The sequence below is a fragment of the Aotus nancymaae genome, unplaced genomic scaffold (assembly GCF_030222135.1).
Source record: "Aotus nancymaae isolate 86718 unplaced genomic scaffold, 86718_ANA_hifiasm-v0.15.2.pri h1tg000029l, whole genome shotgun sequence".
Taxonomy (NCBI): Eukaryota; Metazoa; Chordata; class Mammalia; order Primates; family Aotidae; genus Aotus; species Aotus nancymaae.
The window spans coordinates 94,968,942-94,989,529 of NW_026988442.1; the positions used below are offsets into that span (position 1 = coordinate 94,968,942).

Consider the following 20,588-nt stretch of genomic DNA (forward strand, 5'->3'; position numbering starts at 1 on the left):
CCAGGTGCCGGTCCGTTCTCTCCAGCCTCCCCTCGGTGACCCCGGAAGCTGGCACAGCAGTTCCCCTCTGACCTCTGCACACATGGGAGTGCCAGGGCAGGCAAAAGGCTATTCGTTCCCCAGAACCAACTCCCACTGCCTCAGTTCTGTTTCCCAGCAGGCTCACGCAGGTCCAGATGCTCACACAGGACTGACCCGGGTGCCCCGGCGCCGCCAGCCCGTACGGGAAAGGGAGCGACCACAAATTCCTCGGGAAGTAGGCAGAGAAGCTCCGGCTGCCACTCGGCCTTTCCCACGGCGCGGCTGCCTCAGCCCCGGCCTCCCTTGGGCCGGGCTGGAGCGGACGCCCCGACCCGCGGTCCCCCAGCTGGAGGAGGAGTCTGATCTCGGCGACCATGTCCACCCACGGCTGCCGCCCGCCCCAGCTCGGACCCCGCGCGGCCGTCCACCCAGAGCGGGCGCCCGGACATCGGCCCCGCGCGCCGATCCCGGACTGGGGGCGGGTCCAAGCGGGAGAGAGTGTTCCCGGGACTGTGCGGCCCCACCTGTGGGCGCGGCACTCACACATAAAAATAAAAAAAAAAAGGGAAGCGCCCGCGCTGGGCTCTGCTCGGGCAGCCGGCGAGGACCGAGGGCTCCCGCCACAGCGGGACGGGGCGGGGCTGCGCGCGCTCAGAACACCCCGGCCGGGTCGCCCTCCCCGCCGCCGCGCGCTTCCATTGGCTGCCGAGGCCGGGGCGGAGGCTCAGCCGCCGGTCTCCGCCTCCCCCGGCGTCTACACTCGCAGTGGGCGCGGAGCGCGGCGGCCGGGCTGGACCTCGCTGGCCCGCGGCGCCATGAGCCGCAGCCTGGACGCGGCGCAGAGCTTCCTGGAGCGTCTGGAAGCGCGCGGCGACCGGGAGGCGGCGGTCCTCGCCGGCGAGTTCAGCGTGAGTGGCGCGGGGTCCGGGAGCGGCGCCCCCCTGCCCTGGCCCCGCGGCCGCCTGTGCCCCGCGCCCCGCGGGCTCTGCCTCTCCGCCGCGGTGTCCCGGGTGTCCCCCCGCCTCGGGGAGCCTCTCCCCGTTTCTCCCCCGGCGCTTCTCTGTCGCTCTCGCGGTCTCGTCTTCACGCTCTGCCCCCGGCCCCGGAGCGCGACGTCCATAGTCGGGTCGGGACGGACCGTGCACAGCCCGGCTCCCGGTGTCCTGGTCGCACCCCCGGAACAACCCGGCTGCGGGCGGGACAGGCGGGGCGGGCTCCGCAGGGGAGGGCCGGGGCCCCCGGAACTCTGCACACGCCGGACAGCCCCGGCCCCGCCGCGACTGTCCCCTGTGACCACAGGGAGGAAGGGGCCGCAGCAGGGCCAAGAGGAACCCGGAGGCCCTGGCGCGGTGAGGGTGTGAACGCCGGGCTCGAATCCGCGTCCGGGGCCGTTCGGCTGTGGCGCGCGCGGTTGACCTGGCCCCCCCGGCCTCGGCTTCTCCCTTGGAGAAATGGGAGCATGAATGACCAAACTGGCTCAAGGATTAAATGGGGCGGGTGAAAAGCGCTTAGCGCATATCGTGCGCGCACTTCACAGGGGCGTTTGCCACTGCCTGTAAAGATTCTAAACGTGGGCCCGGCGCGGTGGCTCACGCCTGTAATCCCAGCACTTTGGGAGGCCGAGGCGGAAGAATCGCTTGAGCTCAGAAGTTCGAGACCAGCCTGGGCGTCACAGCAAAACCCTGTCTCTACTGAAAATAGAAAAATTAGCTGGGCGTGGTAGCGGATGCCTGTAATCCCAGCTACTAGGGAGGCTGAGGCAGGAGAACTGCTTGAACCTGGGAGGTGGAGGTTGCAGTAAGCTGAGACCACGCCACTGCACTCTAGCCTGGGCAGGAGAGTGACACTCTGTCTCAAAAAAAAAAAAAAAAAAGCATGTCACAAACGTAAACATAATACCCGTGTGATATATGACATCATGTGACTGGTTGGGTTCTGAACCGTGCACATCGCTGAGGGCCTCACATGCGGAAGGCTGGGTGGTGAGGGTACCCCTGCTCCCCAAGCCTGCCTCCCACATGTGCAGGAATCGCTGGGCTTTTCTAGGTGTACCCAGTACACACGGGCATCTCGAAGGCTTAAGTGACCCAATGGACAAGTAAAGCACTTAGAATGGTGGCCAGCACACAGTGGTGGCATGGTGGCTGTTACTTATTATCATTGAGATTACGAATACCTGAGGATGATGGTAATACACTGTTCACGGTTATTATTATTGTAATCTCCCAGTAACACAGTACCTATAGCGTCTTGTACTGTACAAGCTGTAACACAGTACATTTAGTGTGTGTTATCCATTATAATGCCAAGGCATGGGACGTTGTCTTATTTGTTTAGTTATATGACACGTTTCATCACAGTTATTGCTTACAGAACAATGTCACAGAGTGAGTGTGCAAGGGGTGGGTGCCGAGAGGCCTGAGTTCCACCCTCACCATGAGGCTTCCTAGTTGGGACCGTCCACAAGTCACTCAACCACGTAGTGCAGAAAGTTTCCCGCCTGCACGATGGGGAAGGCAGTACCCACGTCGTAGGAACCTGTGATGATTACATGCCCTTAGCGCAGAGACTGGCACAGAGAAGGTGCTCTGGGTCGCTATTACTGTATCATTTTTGTTAGGCAGGCCCGGTGCCTTCGGGGTCTGCACTCACCTCCCTAGACCACTGGCCTTGTATCCTGCGCGCGCCTAGGTGGCCCGGGACTCTGACCTGGCTCCTCCCCTGTCTTTTCCCCTCCGCGGCCCACTCATGATGCTCCACCAGGACATTCAGGCCCGCTCGGCCGCCTGGAAGGCTGACGGCGTGTGCTCCACCGAGGCCGGCAGTCAGCCGGGGAACGTCAGGAAGAACCGCTACAAAGATGTGCTGCCTTGTAAGTCGGGTCTTCTGCGGGGAGTGGGTGCAGCGGCGCAGGCCCCGCCTCAGTCCAGGCGTCGGTGTGCCCCGGGGTTACCCGCTGCGCTCCCCTCCCAAACCCTCACCCTCTGCACTGCTCAGCAGCCCACGAGGGCACCTCGACGGGGTCTCTGCAGGTGTGTGGTCCCTGCTGGCTTTCAGCCAGGGGACTGTCAGAGCCTTGGACACCCTATCCTCCCCAAACGCCACGTTTCAAACCTTATCTGCTGACAGATGATCAGACGCGAGTGATCCTCTCCCTGCTCCAGGAAGAGGGACACAGTGACTACATTAATGGCAACTTCATCCGGGTGAGGGTTGGGGTCTTGGAAGGAGGTGGAGGAGGCGGATTGGGGGTGGCCAGGGGTGGGCAGCAGAATCTCAGTAGTGAATGTGGCCTTCACCAGGGCGCGGATGGAAGCCGGGCCTACATCGCCACGCAAGGACCCTTGCCTCACACCCTGCTAGACTTCTGGCGACTGATCTGGGAGTTTGGGGTCAAGGTCAGCACTTGGGGGCGGGGCGGGACGGGGGAATCAACATCTAAGTACCCCCTGGGTGGTTTCCCCGGCACCCTAACCCAATCACCTTCCTCTCCCCTGATCTCCTTGTCTAGGTCATCCTGATGGCCTGTAGAGAGATAGAGAACGGTCGGGTAGGTATCCTCTGCCCCCAGGTTGCACGTCCTTATGCAAGGAGGAGGGACGGGGGATCTTTGTAGCTCCTCCTTGACCCCAGGACCCGAGGCTCCAGCTCTTAGAGTGACCTTACTGTGGGGATTTGGGAAGCCGCATTGTTTCTCCAAGTTTTTGCTGATCTTTTTCCTTGTATTCGTCCCTCTCCAGCTGGGCTTCCACCCATTATCACACCTTAGACCATAAGGTCCTATTCTGACTGCTTCCCTCAGGTTCTGATCTCTCCTTCCACTTCTCTGCCCTTTATTCTCTCCCCTAACAACTTTGCCTTCTGCTGTTCCCCAGATGTTCCAGGGATGGCTCTGCCTCAGGCCCTGGGCCTTTCCGGTGGCTGCTCCATCACCTCCTTCACGTCTTTGCTCAAATGTTAACTCCTCAGTAACACCTTCCCGGGTGGGTCTTCACACCACTTTAAACTCTCGGCACTTCCACTCTCCCTCCCTTGTCCTGCCTTTTTTCTTCACAGTTCTTATGAACTCCTAACACGCTGGATAATCTACAAATGTATTATGTACATTGTTTATTCTTAATCTCCCTGACTCAGAAGGTAAGATCCACAAGGCCAGGGATCTTTGTTTTGCCTGTTTGCATAAATTAGTTACTAAATAAATGAATGCACGCCAGCATTGAAGGCTCGAGGCACAAACCTGCATGTGGTTTCTGCATTCCTGCCTGCTCCGTGGATGGGGTGGGGTTCCCTGGGGTGACTAGCTGATCGTGGAGGCTGTGTGATCTGTAGTCACGTCCCTTTCTCATTCCTGATTTTGGCAATTTGTGTTCTCTCTCTCTCTGTCTCTGCCTCATCTCTCTATTGCTCAGTCTCCATCTCCATGCTCCTGCTTGCTTTCTATAAACCGTGTGTCAGAACTCAGCCATACTCATTTATTCACATGTAGTCTTTGCCTGCTTTTATGCTACCGTGGCAGAGTTGAGTACTTGCAAGTTGAATAAATTATGTGGCCTGTAAATTCTAAAATATTATCCCACCCTTTACAGAAAATGTCAGCCAATCCTTGGACTAGAGGTTTATCATTATATTATTTTTTCTTTTTTCTTTTCTTTTTTTTTTTGAGACGCAGTTTCGCTCTTGTTACCCAGGCTGGAGTGCAATGGCGCGATCTCAGCTCACCGCAACCTCCGCCTCCTGGGTTCAAGCAATTCTCCTGCCTCAGCCTCCCGAGTAGCTGGGACTACAGGCGTGCGCCACCATGCCCAGCTAATTTTTTGTATTTTTAGTAGAGTTGGGGTTTCACCTTTTGACGAGGATGGTCTCGATCTCTTGACCTCGTGATCCACCCGCCTTGGCCTCCCAAAGTGCTGGGATTACAGGTGTGAGCCACTGTGCCCGGCCCTATATTAGTTTTCAAAGAACCTGCTTTGGGTCGTATTCGTTTTCTCTATTGATTTTTTCATTTTCCACTTTTTTTTTTTTTGAGACGGAATCTTGCTCTGTTGCCCAGACTGGAGTTCAGTGGTGTGATCTTGGCTCACTGCAACCTCTGCCTCCCAAGTTCAAGCGATTGTCCTGCCTCAGCCTCCCGAGTAGGTAGGAGTACAGGCACATGCCACCATGTCTGGCTAATATACTACTTTAATTTCAAGTATACTTGAAAAGAATGTATACTCTGCTTTGGTTGGCTGGAGTGTTCTGTAAATACCAGTTAGATCAAATGGATAGTCTTTTTTAAAAGGCACTTTTATATCTTTACTGATGTATTTTCTCTAAATGTATGAATTGCTAAGAGAAGAGTGTGGAAATTGCCAACTGTTCAATAAATATCAATTAGGTCAAGTTTGTCAACAGTGTTACTCAAGTCTCATTTCTGACAGTATTTTTTGTCTGCTTGCCCTATTATTTGCTGAAAGAGGAATGTTGAAATCTGCACCTCTAATTGTAGCTTTAGCTGTTCTTTCAGTTTTATTTTCATGTTTTAAAACTTTGCGGTTGAGTACATATACATTTAGGATTGTATTCTCCGAATGATTCAATCCCTTTTCTAATATGTAATGACTCTATTTCTGTTAATATTTTTTTCTGAAGTGTACTTTGATATTAATATAGCCATTTAAATTTCTTTCTTTTTTTTTTGAGATGGAGTTTCACTCTTGTCGCCCAGGCTGGAGTACAATGGCACGATATTGGCTCACTTCAACCTCCACCTCCCGGGTTCAAGTAATTCTCCTGCCTCAGCCTCCCAAGTAGCTGGGATTACAGGTGCCCGCCACCAGGCCCAGCTAATTTTTGCATTTTTAGGAGAGAAGGGGTTTCATCACATTGGCCAGGCTGGTCTCGAACTCCTGACCTCAGGTGATCCACCCGCCTCGGCCTCCCAAAGTGCTGGGATTACAGGCGGAGCCACCACACCCAGCCTTAAATTTCTGGAGTTTGTGTACATCTTTTCCCATGCTTTTACTTTATATCTATGTTCTTACTTATTTTTTTTATTTATTGAGACAGAGTCTCACTCTGTGACCAGGCTGTTGTACAGTGGTGCAATCTGAGCTCACTGCAACCTCCGCCTCCCAGGTTCAAGTGATTCTCCTGCGTCAGCCTCCCAAGTAGCTGGGACTATAGGCGCGTACCACCATGGCCAACTAATTTTTGTATTTTTAATAGAGATGGGGTTTTACCACGTTGTCCAGGATGGTCTTGATTTCTTGACCTTGTGATCCTCCCTCCTCAGCCTCCCAAAGTGCTGGGATTACAGGTGTGAGCTACCGTGCCCGGCCCCATCTTTATTTTTTAGTGTGTTTCTTGAAGGTAGTGTATTGTAGGGACTTATTTTATTTTATTTTATTTTTTAAGAGTGGGGGAGTGCAGTCTTGCAATCATAGCTCACTGTAACCTCAAACTCCTGGGCTCAAGTGATCATCCTAGCTCAGCCTCCCTAAGGAGTTGGGAATACAGGCCTGCACCACGCCTGGTTGTTTTTATTTCTTATAGAGATGAGGTCTCACTGTATAAACCAGGCTGGTTTCAAGCTCCTGGCCTCAAGCTATGCTGCTACCTCAGCCTCCCAAAGTGCCAAGATTATAGGCATGAGCCACTGCATCTAGCCAGGATTTAGTTTTTAAATCTAATCTGACAGTCTCTGCCATTAATTGGAATGTTTATCCTTTAATGTAATTTTCAATAATGTCGGGTTTAAACCTGCCATCTTGCTGTTTGTTTTCTGTTTTCTCTGTTTGTTCTTTTCTTTTTCTTTCTGTCTTCTTTCAGAGTGAGAATTTTTTATGAATCTATTGCATAGTAACTATTCTCTTATTAGCGATAGCTCTATTTTAAATATTTAGTGGTGACTTTAGGGTTTACACTACATATATCTTTAACTTACAGTCTATAGTAAAATAATATTACACATTTCATGTAACATGTCAGGACTTTCATAGTGTTTCCATTTCCTCTTTCCATGCTTTGCGCTATGGTTACTGCATATTTTAATTTTAAATATAAAACACACTCCACAATACACTGCTATTATTTTTGCTTTAGAATGTCTTTTTTAAACAGCTTTATTGATATACAATTAGTCATTTAAAGGGCACAATTCCATCACTTTTCATATAGTCCTGAGTTGTGCAACTATTACCACAACAAGTTTTTGAACATTTTCATCACTCCATAAAGAAATCCTCCATGCATTAGCAGCCATCCCCATCTCCCACCAACCTCTGCAGCCTGGGACAATCCCTAACCTACGCTTTGTATTTACAGATTTGCTCACTGGATATTTCATGTAAATGGAATCATACACTATGTAGCCTTTTTTTGCTAAGCATATTTTTCTTTTCTGAATAATATTCCATTGAATGGCTCTACCACATTTTACTTAGCAGTTGATAGAATTTTTTTTTTTTTTTGAGACGGAGTTTCGCTCTTGTTACCCAGGCTGAAGTGCAATGGCGCGATCTCGGCTCACTGCAACCTCCGCCTCCTGGGTTCAGGCAATTCTCCTGCCTCAGCCTCCTGAGTAGCTGGGATTACAGGCACGCACCACCGTGCCCAGCTAATTTTTTTTGTATTTTTAGTAGAGACGGGGTTTCACCATGTTGACCAGGATGGTCTCGATCTTTTGACCTCGTGATCCACCCGCCTCGGCCTCCCAAAGTGCTGGGATTACAGGCGTGAGCCACCGCGCCCGGCCAGTTGATAGAATTTAAGTTCTTTCTACTTTCTGGCAATTGTGAACAATGCTGCTATCAACATTGATATACAAGGATCTATGTAGATGTATGTTTTCATATCTCTTGAGTATTGCTGGGAATTGCTGGGCCATATGGAAACTCTGTTGTTAACATTCTGAGGAACTGCCGAACTGTTTTCCACAGTGGCAGCACCTTTTTACATTTCCTCGGCAATGTATGAGGGTCCCCATTTCTTCTCACTGATGCTTGTGACTGTCTTTTTTTTGTTAGTAGTATAGCCATCCTTGAGGATGTGAAGTGGTATACCTTGTGTCTTTTTTAACTGGTGTGGTAAAATATTCATAACTGTTTGAATCCCTGTTTTCAGCGCCTTGGGCATACCGCTTGAGAGGAATTGCTGGATCATATGGTAACTCTGTCTTCCACAGTGGCTGTACCATTTTACATTTCCATCAGCAGAGAGAGAGATAGAGGGAGGGACGTGTGTAGTTTAATGACAGGGATATGCCCTGCTTTGTTAGACTATTTTGTCATGTGTAAACATCATAGAGTACACTTAAACAAACATAGATGATACATACATTTTTTATTTGTATATATTTCTCATATGGAAGAGTAAATGTCTCAGCACCGTTACCGAGTATAATAATTTTCCGACTTAATACGCAATGTCAATATCAAGTGCCATGTATCAGGTTTCTACATATGCTCCATTATAAACTACGGCACTACCGTCGTATATGGGGTCTGTTGTTGATTAAAACATCATTATGTGGCTGGGCGCGGTGGCTCACGCCTGTAATCCTAGCACTTTGGGAGGCCGAGGGGGGTGGATCACCTGAGGTCAGGAGTTCAAGTCCAGCCTGGCCATCATGGTGAAACCCCATCTTTAAAAAATAAAAATAAATAAATAAAAATAAAAAACATCGTTATGTGGCATATGACAAGCATATATATTCCATCCTAATGAGTGGGAAGTGGTATCTCATTGTGGTTTTGGTTTTCTTTTTCTTTTGTTTTTTTTTGAGATGGAGTCTTGCTCTGTCGCCAGGCTGGAGTGCAGTGGCATGATCTCGGTTCACTACAATCTCTGTCTCCCAGGTTCAAGCGATTCCCCTGCCTCAGCCTCCCAAGTAGCTGGGATTACAGGCACGCGCCACCATGCCCAGCTAATTTTTTGTATTTTAGTAGAGATGGGGTTTCACCATGGCCAGGATGGTCTCCATATCCTGACCTCATGATCCGCCCGCCTCGGCCTCCCAAAGTGCTGGGATTACAGGTGTGATGGTTTTGGTTTTCATGTGCTTATTTGTCCATTTGTATATCGTCTCTGGACAAATGTCTATTCAGGTCACTTATTCATTTTAAAATTGGGTTATTTGAGATTCTTTGTCTTTTTATTATCGCGTTGTAAGAGTTATTCTGGATACAAGTCCCTCATTGGTACATGATTATTTCACAGTTAGTCATGTACTCATAAGGGACTTGTACCCGGAATAACTCCTACAATGGAAATGTCTTTCCCATTCTGTGGGTTGTCATTTTACTTTCTTGATGGTTGTTTTGAAGCACCAACATTTTGTTAAATTTTAATTCCAATGTACTGTGTTGCTGTGTGAAGTCGTCATCTAATCAGAGGTCATAAAGACTTACTCCCGTTTTATCTTCTAAGTGTTTGTAGTTTTCTTGCTTACATTTAGGTCTCTGATTTACTTTGAGTTAAATTTTGCGTGATATGAGATAGGGGTCCACAATCACTCCTTTGCGTGTGGCTATCCAGTTCTTCCAGCACCGTTTGTTGAAAAGACTATGCTTTGGCAACTGAACGGTCTTGGCCCCTTTGTTGAAAATTAATTGGCCGTAAATATAAGAGTTTATTTCTGAACTCTCAGTTTATTAAGGTGATTGATATGTTTATCCTTGTGCCAGTATAACATAGTTTTGATTATTATACCTTTGTAGAAGTTCTGAAATCAGAAGTATGAGTCTTCCAAATTTGTTCTTTCTTCAAGATAGTTTTGGCTATTTTGGGTGGGTCCGTTGCTGTGCAGAAAACAGTTAACATAGCAAGCATAACTGTTTATGCTTAGAAAGGCCCTCCTGTAAGGTTGACTCTTGGGTGGCCTCTAGACACCTAGGTTTCTGATCGGGGTGGCTAACTATGCCTAAACTGTTAATACAAACAGCATGGTTTATGCAGAACACCTGCTCTCCAGCTGGGACTCTGACATCTTAGTACGGGCTAGGCAGAGTGTGCCCGATAAAAATCCTGGGCACTGAGTTTCTAATGAACTTTATTGTGAGAGACTGTTGGTCTTGTCAAATTTTGTTCCTTGCATCTACTCAGATGCCCATGTTTTGTTTCGTATTCTACTAATATGGTGTATGACAGTGACTTTCATATGGGGAACCGATCCTGCATTCCTGGGATGAATCCCACTAGTCGTGGTGTATAATACTTTGCTAGTGTTTTGTTCGGAATTTTTGTGTCTATGTTTGTGAGCTTATTGGTTAGTAGTTTTCTTTTCCTGTGATGTCTTTGGTTTCGGTGGCAGGGTAATACTTGCCTCATACAATACGTTGGAAAATGGTTCCTCTTCAGTGTTTTGTAAGAGTTTGTGAAGGGTTGGTATTAATTCCTCCTTGTTTGATAAAATTCACTAGACAATCTTTTAAAGATATTTAAAATGAGAGAAATATCTTTTACACTTAGTCTCTTTTCTCCTTATTCTATTATTTTGTGTAGACCCGTATTTCCATTTGTATCATGTTCCTTTTGTATGCAGAGCTTACTTATTCTATTTATGTAAGAGATAGGGTCTCACTCTGTCACACAGGGTGGAATGCAGAGTGCAGTCATCACTCACTGCAGCATCAAACTCCTGGGCTTAAGCAATCCTCCTACCTCAGCCTCCCAAATAGTTGGGAGTACGGTGTGCCACCGCTCTCAGCTAATTTATTATTATTTTTTTGAAGATGGGGTTTCACCGTGTTGGTCAGGCTGGTCTTGAACTCCCGACCTCTGGTGATCCGCCCACCTTGGCCTCCAAAGTGCTTGGATTGCAGGCGTGAGCCACCACGCCCGGCCTGCACTCAGCTAATTTTTTAAAAAATTATTTTTTAGATAAGGCTAGCTATATTGCCAACACACCTAGCTAATTTTAAAACTTTTTTTTTTTTTTTTTTTTTTAGATACAGGCTAGCTATGTTGCTCAAGTTGGTATTGCAGTGGCCTTAAGCAATCCTTCTGCTTCAGCCTCTCAAATAGCAGTCGCTGACTGTAAGCATCTGAAGAGCTTACTCTAATATTTCTCATAGTGCAGATTTGTTTGTGATGAATTCCCTCAGCTTGTATTTGACTCAAAAGGTTTTCAGCATTTTTAGGATATCATACCATTGACTTGCAGTTTCTGACAAAATTTTGCTAGAATTCTTAACTTAGTTCCTCAGCATGGGATATGCCTTTTTGTGTGTGATGCTTTTAAGATTTTCTCTTCTGGGGCCGGGCACGGTGGCTGACGCCTGTAATTCCACCACTTTGGGACGCTGAGGCCACGGATCAGTTATGGTCAGGAGATCGAGATCAGCCTGGCCAACCTGGTGAAACCCCAGCTCTACTAAAAATACAAAAATTAGCCAGGCGCTGTGGCGTGTGTCTGTAATCTCAGCTACTCAGGAAGCTAACTCAAAAGAAATTTTTTTTTTCTCTTTTTCTTTTTCAGTCATTTGATCATGATCTGCCTTGGCGTGACTTCCTTTAAGTCTGTTCTCCCTATGGCTCATTGACTTTCTTGGATTTATGAGTTCAGTTTCATCAAATTTGGGAATTTTGTCACCTGTTACTTCTTCACATATACTGTACCCCCATTTCTCCTTTCCTTCTGGACTCAGATGCACGTACACTAGACCGTTTGGTGTATTTCTACAGAGAACTGATTCTCTTCATTTCATTGTGAATTGTTTTTATTGTTATATTTTCATGTTTATTGATCTTTTCTTCTAGTGTGTACTCTGCTGTTAGTGTATTTTTCATTTCACAGTATTTTCCTTTTTAGAAATCCTACTTGGGTATTTCTTGTGTCTTTCATTCCACTCTTCATCATGTTCATGTGTCCTTTTCATCTTCGAGTATATGCATAACAACTAGCTACTTTAAGGCTTTGGCTTCTTTTTTTCTGAACTCTGTTATTTCTGGGCCCTTTCTATTGACTAATTTTTCTCCTGATTATGCGCCACAATTTCCTGCTTCTTTGTATGTCTGGTAAAATTTGACTGGATGCTTGGTATTTAGAATTTCGCACAGCTAAGTGCTGGAATCTGTTTTGAGTGTCTTGCCTTTTCAGGAACTTTTGGATGGTTGATCAAGTGGCCTTTGTTCTAGAATTAATTTGGCCATGCTTCTAATGTGTGGTCATTCTAGGTTCCCTACTGAAGGCCCCATATAGTGGATAAGGCCTCTGCACGCTAGCTAGAGGGGGTGTGAATTCTTTCTCATTGTGAGCTCAAGGAGGTGTTCATCCTACAGAGCCCTACTATGTTTTCCTGGGAAGTTACTCTTGCCCGGCTTCATGAGGTTTCATGCTGTGTGTATTCAGATCACTATTCATCCAAAACACCGAGGAGGGGGCTTCTGTGCCGGGTTTTGGTTTTGGTTTTGTTTATTTGCATAGCTCTGTTCCTTCCAGGACTCTGCCCTGCAAATTCTACCTGCCTTGGCCTCCTTGAGCCATGACCTCTGGCTCAGCTCAGTGGGATCATTAGAGTCATGTCTTACCTGGTGACACTTCCACGCAGTAAGCCGGAGCGGACTGTTCGGTGACCACAGTACCGCAGTGCCTGCCATCCAGTGTCGAGTTCCTAGTTGCTTACAGCGCGAGGGTATCCTGGACCGTCTTTCCTCCGCGTGGCCTGCAGCGCACCTCCACTGAGTCTGCGTGTTTAATATGCCGGCTCTGCTGGCTGGCCTGTATTATGGGTCATCGGTACAGCTGCCCGCGCTTCCACCGGCAGCACTTGGGGTGTCTTATGGCAGGACTGAGCTAGCTCTGAAGCTGACTCCCCGCCCTCACTCCCTGCCTTTTCTCCCTTACCTTTTGCAGAAAAGGTGTGAGCGATACTGGGCCCGAGAGCAGGAGCCGCTGCAGACGGGGCTTTTCTGCATCACTCTGGTGAGCTGTGGGAGGTTTTAAGGAAGATTCCCAGGATGGAAAGCCTTTGGGTTGGGCCTGAAAGGATGAGTAATTTCTCCCACAGTCCATTCACACTGTCGGAAACTCCTTGGTGTCAGCCTGCAGATAGTTCTGTATATGCGCAGCCTTTGCATTTTTCCTTGGCTGCAGTCAGTTCTCTCTGTCATGTAAATGTGCCCGATTCGGTTCCTGAAACACTTCTCTTACCATTTCCAAAGAGCTTGGGGAAATCTCTCAAGTCATACATATAGTTAGTACTTAATGCAATAAAAGTTTCATTTTGGAACAAAAGAGATCTCTTTTCACCGCAAAAGGGCTCGTGTTTATCATAGCTCCTCTTTCTCTCCTGTGTCCAATGTTTCCTTAATGAAAGCTTTGGGGAAAGTTTGGGCTATATGAATTTTTTAAATGTTGTCTGTATTTGATTTTTTAATCAGGAACGCTTTGCTTTGTAGAAATGACGTTAGGTACCTGTGACCTCTTTCTCCTCCCTTTTGTTACCTGCCCCACCCCCCACCGCCCCTCACTTAGGTTGAGGAGAAGCCGCTGAATGAGGACATCGTGCTCAGGACCCTCAAGGTCACGTTCCAGAAGGTACTGACAGGGGAGGAGGAGGTAAAGGGGCCCCTGCGAGGGGAGAGCTTTTCTCCCCAGTAAAAATAGGCATCACACTGGTTCTCACCTCCTCAGCTATTATCTGGTAGATATAAATGGAAGACTCCTAGAGTGGGCCTGGTGTACAGCTGGTGCTCACTTAATGGTGTTTTATTTTGTTCCTAAGTCTTTTGCTAGTCTTTTTCTGTGTTTCAGGAGTCCCGTTCTGTGTACCAGCTGCAGTATATGTCCTGGCCAGACCGCGGGGTCCCCAGCAGTCCTGACCACGTGCTCGCCATGGTGGAGGAAGCCCGTCGCCTTCAGGGATCTGGCTCTGAACCCCTCTGTGTCCACTGCAGGTTTTGGAAACGAGCTTCATGAGGGTCTGGTGAGGGAGGGGACGAGTGCAGGGCCTGGGGCTGGTCTTGCAGTCTGAGTGCCTATTTTGAGAGACCGTGCCCACCGGCATAGTCTATCATCGTGAGCACTTGCTCAGCACAGACTCAGCTGGGGAGTAAGCACACAGCTGCTGCTCAACAAAATGTAAGTGATTAAAAAGGTTTCCCTTGTTGAAATATAATCTGGAGATTCTGGGAATGAAGAGATCCAGCAGGGCCCTCACCCCATCCCCAAAGGTGGTCAGGCCGACTCGGCACGCTCTGATTCCCTTGTCAGCGCGGGCTGCGGGCGAACGGGCGTCCTGTGCACCGTGGATTATGTGAGACAGCTGCTTTTGACCCAGGTACGATGTGGGCATCCTGTGTGTGCAGCGTGCCACCCATGACCACGTGTCCTGCTCAAGTGCCTTGTGTGTCTGTCCCAGATGATCCTACCTGACTTCAGCCTCTTCGATGTGGTCCTTGAGATGCGGAAGCAGCGGCCCGCAGCCGTGCAGACAGAGGTGAGCCCTGGGTCTCCTCATCTTCCAGGACAGCGGCCCGCTGCTGCCATTCCGCCCCGCCTTCCCTTCCCGATGGCCTCTCATCCCAACAGGAGCAGTACAGGTTCCTGTACCACACGGTGGCTCAGATGTTCCGCTCCACACTCCAGAACGCCAGCCCCCTCTACCAGAACCTCAAAGAGGTACAGAGGCCCCTTTCCCACTCTCCTGTCCACCCTCAGCACCCTCAGAGACCAGGACCCCGAGCAGGGTCCAGCACCCAGGACTCCTGGGAGCAGTCACTGACTGTGACAGCCACCTGTGCCCTCCTCTGGGCACCCCTTATCGGGCTGTCCCGTCTTCAGCTTTCTCCCAGAGCCCTGTGAGAGGCCTGGCCAGTTTCCTCCCTCAGGAGCCTCCCTCCTGTTTTCCCCAGAATTGTGCCCCAGCGTCCGACGATGCCCTCTTCCTCCGGACTCCCCCAGCGCTTCTCGCCATAGCCCGCCCACCAGGAGGCGTCCTCAGGTACCCGGCTCTATCCCCGCATTCTTCCCTGCCCAATTTCTCAGGCTAACCCCTTCCTCATCCTTGGAACACCAGTCCGTTCCTTGTTCACTTCGCCCAGTGTTCGCTGGCCCTTTCTTCGAATTGAGCTCTGGGGACCCTCTCCAGGATGATTCGTTTATCCCAGTGGTCCCCTCGCCTCTGCCTCTCAGGCTGGCCCTGCCTTCTGAGGTTAGGCCTTTCCTGCATCCTCCAATCAAAACTTAATTCAGGTGGCTCATGCCTGTAATCCCAGCACTTCCGGAGGCCAAGGAGGGCGGATCACTTGAGGCCAGTTGGAGACGAGCGTGGTTAACGTGGAGAAACCCCATGTCTACTAAAAATACAAAAATTAGCCAAACGTGGTGGCGGGAGCCTGTTAGTCCCGGCTGCTCGGGAGGCTGAGGCAGGAGAGTCGCTTGAGCCCGGGAGGCGGAGGCTGCAGTGAACCGAGTTCGCGCCCCTGCAGTCCAGCCGGGGCGACAGAGCGAGACCCTGTCTCAAAAAACAAGTATTTCTAGATGCCGCCCGCTTGTCGGGCCCCCGCTGGGTGCCGCGGGCACGGGACCGAGCCGCCTTCGCCGTGGGGACCAGGCCTGCGTTTCGCGGCCGTCCCTTCCGGCGTCCGCGCCACTTCCGCATCCTTTTATTCACGGACAGACCCAGAAATGCCACCCGTCGCATCGGCCCGTGCCCCGTTCACCTGCCAGGCCGCCCCCGTTCCTCCTCCGTCCGCCCCGCTGCGGCGCGCTGGGGACGCCCTCCCTCCGCGGAGCGCGCGCCTGGGCGGGAAGGAAGCCCGCGGTTTGCGCGCTCGTCTCCCCACTCCCGCCCCGCCCAGCGCCGCCGTTTCACTTCCTCCCGCCCTCCCCGCCTGCAGGAGCATCTCGGTGCCCGGGGCCCCGGGCCGCGCCATGGCGGACACCTACGCGGTGGTGCACAAGCGCGGGGCCGCGGCGGAGACGGGGCCGCTCTACAGCCAGGTGACGCCGCGCGCCCAGCGGTCCGGGGCGCACGCGGAGGACGCGCGGGGGACGCTGCCTGGCAGCGGTGAGTCGAGGCCGGCGCGGGGCGGGGGGCGCCGGCGCCCATCGTTCCTTCTCGGGGCACCCTCCCGCTGTGGTCCCCGGGCCCTGGCCGGCGCAGGGACCCCCGCCGCCAGCCCGGTCACGCCCCGATGCTGACGTCCCGGCCCCCGGCCACGCCCCGGAACCCCCCCAGGCGGCCGCGGCCCCGGGGCTGGGTTCCGGGAGATACGAGCTGGCGGGTCTCGGCCACGCCTCGGGGGAAGCGGCCCCGCCCGGGGTGGGGTCTTGGGAGTCCCTGGGGCTTCTGCAGCTGACCCGTGGGGGCCTCCTGCCCTCAGTTCCTGCTGACCAAGGCCCTGCCGGATCCGGCGCCTACGAGGACGTGGCTGGTGGAGCTCAGACCGGTGGGCTGGGTAAGTCAGGTAGAGCCTGCGTTGCTGGGACTTTGCTGCTTTGAGTGAACCCCAGGACTTTGGGGCTGACGGATGGGGGCCTGGAGCTCAGTCCTGTGGACTTGGGGGCAGTGAACCGCGAGGACCTGGGGGCGGGGGTTGGCCTTCATGTGTGCCCGCCTCCGCACACCTCAGCTTCTCCATGAGACCCACAGCACCCTTCCTCTCCCAGGCTTCAACCTGCGCATTGGGAAGCCGAAGGGGCCCCGGGACCCGCCTGCTGAGTGGACCCGGGTGTGAGTCTGCGCCAGCTCCTGGCTGTTGCCTCGTGTGAGCTCGGACTGCTGATGCCCCAGCGCTGCTGAGTGCCGTGTGCCGAATGGAAACAGTGGGCCTGGATCAAAATAAAAGTTTCTCAGGGTGGGAAATGTGGGGGCTTTGCCCCAGTGACTGTAGCGTTCAAGGCCCGAGGCTGGAGGAGGTAGGTAGGGTAGAATGGCTGGTGAGAGCAGATTCAAGAAAGAACGTCGGGAAGGGGCATGGCCCCTGAGTTGTGAGGGGGAGAATGGACAGATGGGCTTCCAGGGACTGCTGCCCTCACCACATAACGCACTAGTCCGTCATCAGCACCTGAGCCTCCCTCACTTGGACACTCAGGTGACCACACAGAGAAATGGATGGACCCCTAGCCATCCAGGCATATCCAAGCCAGGCGTAACCACAGCCAAGCAGACTAATCCCAGGCAGACCGATAAAAAGACCTCCAGATAGCCGGGCACGGCGGCTCACGACTGTAATCCTAGCACTTTGGGAGGCCGAGGTGGATGGATCACCTGAGGTCAGGGGTTCAAGACCAGTCTGGCCATCATGGTGAAACCCCATCTTAAAAAAACAAAAAAAAGAAAAGACTTCCAGATAGGCAGACAGACAGATGGACCACCAACCTGGACAGATAGCCAAACCTTCAGAGATACAGTCCACAGGTGGACAGAGGGACCCCAGCCAGAGAGACAGACCAGCCAACAGCTTGACAGACCAGTCCAGCCAGAGAGCACCAAACAGAGCCTCCAAAAGATAGACATCTCTGCCAGCTGGACAGCCAGGTGGACCCCTAAGTTAGACAGATTACTAGACAGATAAACAGATCCCCAGCTGAACAGACACACAGACTTCTCAACCCCAACCCCACCCCCAGGTGGGCTGGCTGGTTGACAGACCTTCTGGCCAGACAGACTCCTGACTAAGCAGATGGACTGCCAGACAGACAGACATCAGTCACACAGAATCCTGACATCCCAGCCAGCTGGCCAGACTCCCGTCTTGATAGATGGACCCCGGTTGGGCAGACATGGTTCTTCAGATTGACAGACAAGTTCCCTAAATAAGTACACATCTCTAGCTATTTAGACAGATGGACCCCCAGCAAATCAGGCCCTATCTAGACAGACCCCAGCCAGAAAGACCCCCAACCAGCACAGCCTCCTGAGTAGCTGGAGCTACAGATCTATTTTTTTTTTTTTTAAGAGATGGTTTTTTACCATGTTGCCCAGGCTGGTCTTGAACCAACCCTGAGCTCAAGCAATTCTCCTGCCTCAGCCTCCCAAAGTGCTGAGATTACAGGCGTGAGCCACCAGGCCTCGCCCCCTAAGATTCGAAACAATTTAAATGGTCCGAGGTAGGGTTCCTGCTAGGATGAAACATTATGCAGTTGTTTAAAAAGAAGAAAGGAAGGAAGGAGGACGCACCTCTGTGGACAAATCTCCAAGTCACTGCAAAATGGACAAAGTTTAAGACACTCTCTCCTGGAACCTGGAGGGACCGGCGCCTCACCTTCGGGTCCCTAGACCTCTGACTGACACTGTGCCTGCCCAGGTCCCTGTCCGCACCGCTGCAGTGCCCTGGGCCCCACGTCCACCTCTGTCCTGCGCTTCCCTGGGTGAGGACTGGCCTTTTCCTGCCTCTACCTGGCTGCGTCCTTGGCCGAGCTCAAGTGCCTTGGCATGAACTCCACTCTCCTGAGCCTTCAATGGGGATGATGGGGGATGTGCACATGCCCCGCCCCACCGCTCGGCAGGGTAATGCTGAGGAGGTGTGGGTTGTTAACGGTTCCCCGACTTCCCCAGGAGGCTTGGGTTTGGATGTCCACAGTGGGAGCTGGTGTGGTATCATACCTTCACGGGCTGCCTTTCCTTCCTGGTCTCACTCTGGGTCCCTACTTCCCACTCTACAGCTGCCCCGTTTCTCTGTTTTCTTAAAAGAGCTGACCCTGTGCTGTCTCCCACTCTCCCAGTGCCCCTGTCACTCCTGTGAACCGGCTGCTGGTGAGGTTGGCGCTGACCTCTGTGTCTCTGACCTCAGGCCTCATACCACTGGCCGGCAGCATCTGACCTCCCTCTAGGTTACGGGATTTCTTTGGACGTTTGGACTGTGTACTCACCTCCTTCCTCACCTCCCAGCCACTCTTCCTGTCTCTTGCTGTTTGCTCTCCACTTTATGACCCAGTGCTTGGCCCTCAGCCCTCTCCTCTCGTCACTCCTTTAGTGACTGGTCCAGTCTCAAGGATGTGGATTCCTTCTAAACAGTGACAACTCCGGATTCTCTGTCTCTACCGCAAACGCCGAACTCCAGATCTCAGCATCTTTGCTTGAACATCTCAGACTTAACATTTCCAAAACCGAAGTGATGTTCCCTCCCAGCCTGACTCCCCTGAGGTGGGAAAGAAGGCAATGGCAGCTCCCTCTTTCCAGCCGCTGCAACAGAAACGGTCCCCCACCCTCCTCTGACTCTTTTTCTCTCCAGTCATCTGTTGGCAAATCCTGTCAGTTCTGCCTTCAAAACAGTCCCAGGATCTGACCGCCTCCTCTCACGCCCCACCAGGATTAGGCTTTCTCACGTGGCCTCACTCCCACCCTTGCTTCCCTGAAGTCTGTTCTAACTGTAGGCAAGTTCGATGCTCTTCTGCTCAGAACCCTCCTCCGGTTCCCCTGTGGCTCAGAATCGACTCGCTGCGGTCCCCAGGGCCCCCTGTCTAGCCTCACCTCCTGGGATGCTCTTGCTGCCTGATGTCACACTGCCCACTTCTGAAAGATAACTCTTCCTAGACCTCTTGTGTTCCTGCATGACTGGGCCTTCTCAGCAAGGGACACAGACCAGCTTTGCAAGGACGATGGAACAGCAGAGGGAAGACAGAGCGTGCCCAGGACAGAAACCTTCATCCCAGGTTGTTTTACCCCAGGGATCTCTGGAGGAGAGAAAAGGCAGGTCCTCCACAGCCCTGATAAAGTCTCCAAGTCTCCCAGTTTCAGGTCCCTCTGCTGGGATGCAAACCCACTGCCTGCCCAGGTGGCACGGTCCACATCCCCTCTTCCTGGGAGGAGGGGCATGGGAAGCTGACTAAAGATGCTGTTCTGGCTGCTGTGTTTGCTGTGAGTAATAAACTGTGTATTTCTCCGCTTCAGAGGTCTGTTGTTTCTCCCTCCCCTCCAGGATGGAGTCTTGCTCTGTCGCCCAGGCTGGAGTGTAGTGGCGCCATCTCAGCTCACTGCAGTCTCCGCCTCCCGGGTTCAAGCGATTCTTTTGCCTCAACCTCCCGAGTAGCTGGGACTACAGGCACACGCCACCACGCCCAGCTAATTTTTGTGTTTTTTAGTAGAGACGGTGTTTCACCACGTTGGTCAGGCTGGTCTCGAACTCCTGACCTCGTGGTCCACCTGCCTCTGCCTCCCAAAGTGCTGGGATTACAGGGGTGAGCCACCGCGCCCAGTCTCGGTCTGATGTTTTCTACACGTGCATGTGCAGGGAGGGGTCAGTCTCTGAGCCTTCTTGATTTTTGACTTCACACCCAGTACCCTCCCTCCTGGCCTAGCGTGGCAAGCACAGTTTCCACTCAGCCATTTGCCCTGGTTATTCTCTCTGCCTTGGACACTTTTCTCCTAGATTCTGCCTGTGATGTATTTGAACATTTACCTCTTAATATTGTTTCCTATCTGTCTCTCCTGACCAGAAGGTAAGCCGCATGAGGGCAGGAGTTTTTGTTTGGTTTATAGCTACTGTCCCAGCTCCCAGAACAGGGCTGGCACTTAGGAAGTATGCAGGCTGATTCACCTCACAGCATTCACTCCCGGCTGCCTCACTTCTAGTAAAATATACTTGTCTTAAAGGTTCTCTTCCCCTTTCCAGACCCCTGTCTTTGATCGTGTAAATCA

General features: G+C 51.7%; 1 protein-coding gene across 2 annotated transcripts; it reads left to right on the plus strand.

Moving 5' to 3' along the window:
* Positions 1–836: 836 nt before the first annotated feature.
* PTPN18 (protein tyrosine phosphatase non-receptor type 18) lies at positions 837–19,708 on the plus strand. 2 transcript variants are annotated; one of them, XR_010344632.1, is made up of 16 exons: positions 837–929; positions 2,785–2,893; positions 3,151–3,227; positions 3,324–3,419; positions 3,533–3,571; positions 12,857–12,925; positions 13,478–13,540; positions 13,757–13,899; positions 14,216–14,282; positions 14,364–14,441; positions 14,534–14,623; positions 14,857–14,945; positions 15,844–16,013; positions 16,330–16,404; positions 16,616–18,458; positions 18,925–19,708. XR_010344632.1 is itself a non-coding variant. In XM_064382880.1 (15 exons), exons 1-15 carry the CDS (start codon positions 837–839, stop codon positions 16,681–16,683), a joined length of 1,326 nt encoding a protein of 441 aa, XP_064238950.1. In that variant the 3' UTR covers positions 16,684–19,708. The 2 variants fall into 2 exon arrangements, 1 of the variants encoding a protein (XP_064238950.1); XM_064382880.1 differs by having other exon boundaries at positions 16,616–19,708.
* The last annotated feature ends 880 nt before the right edge of the window (positions 19,709–20,588 follow it).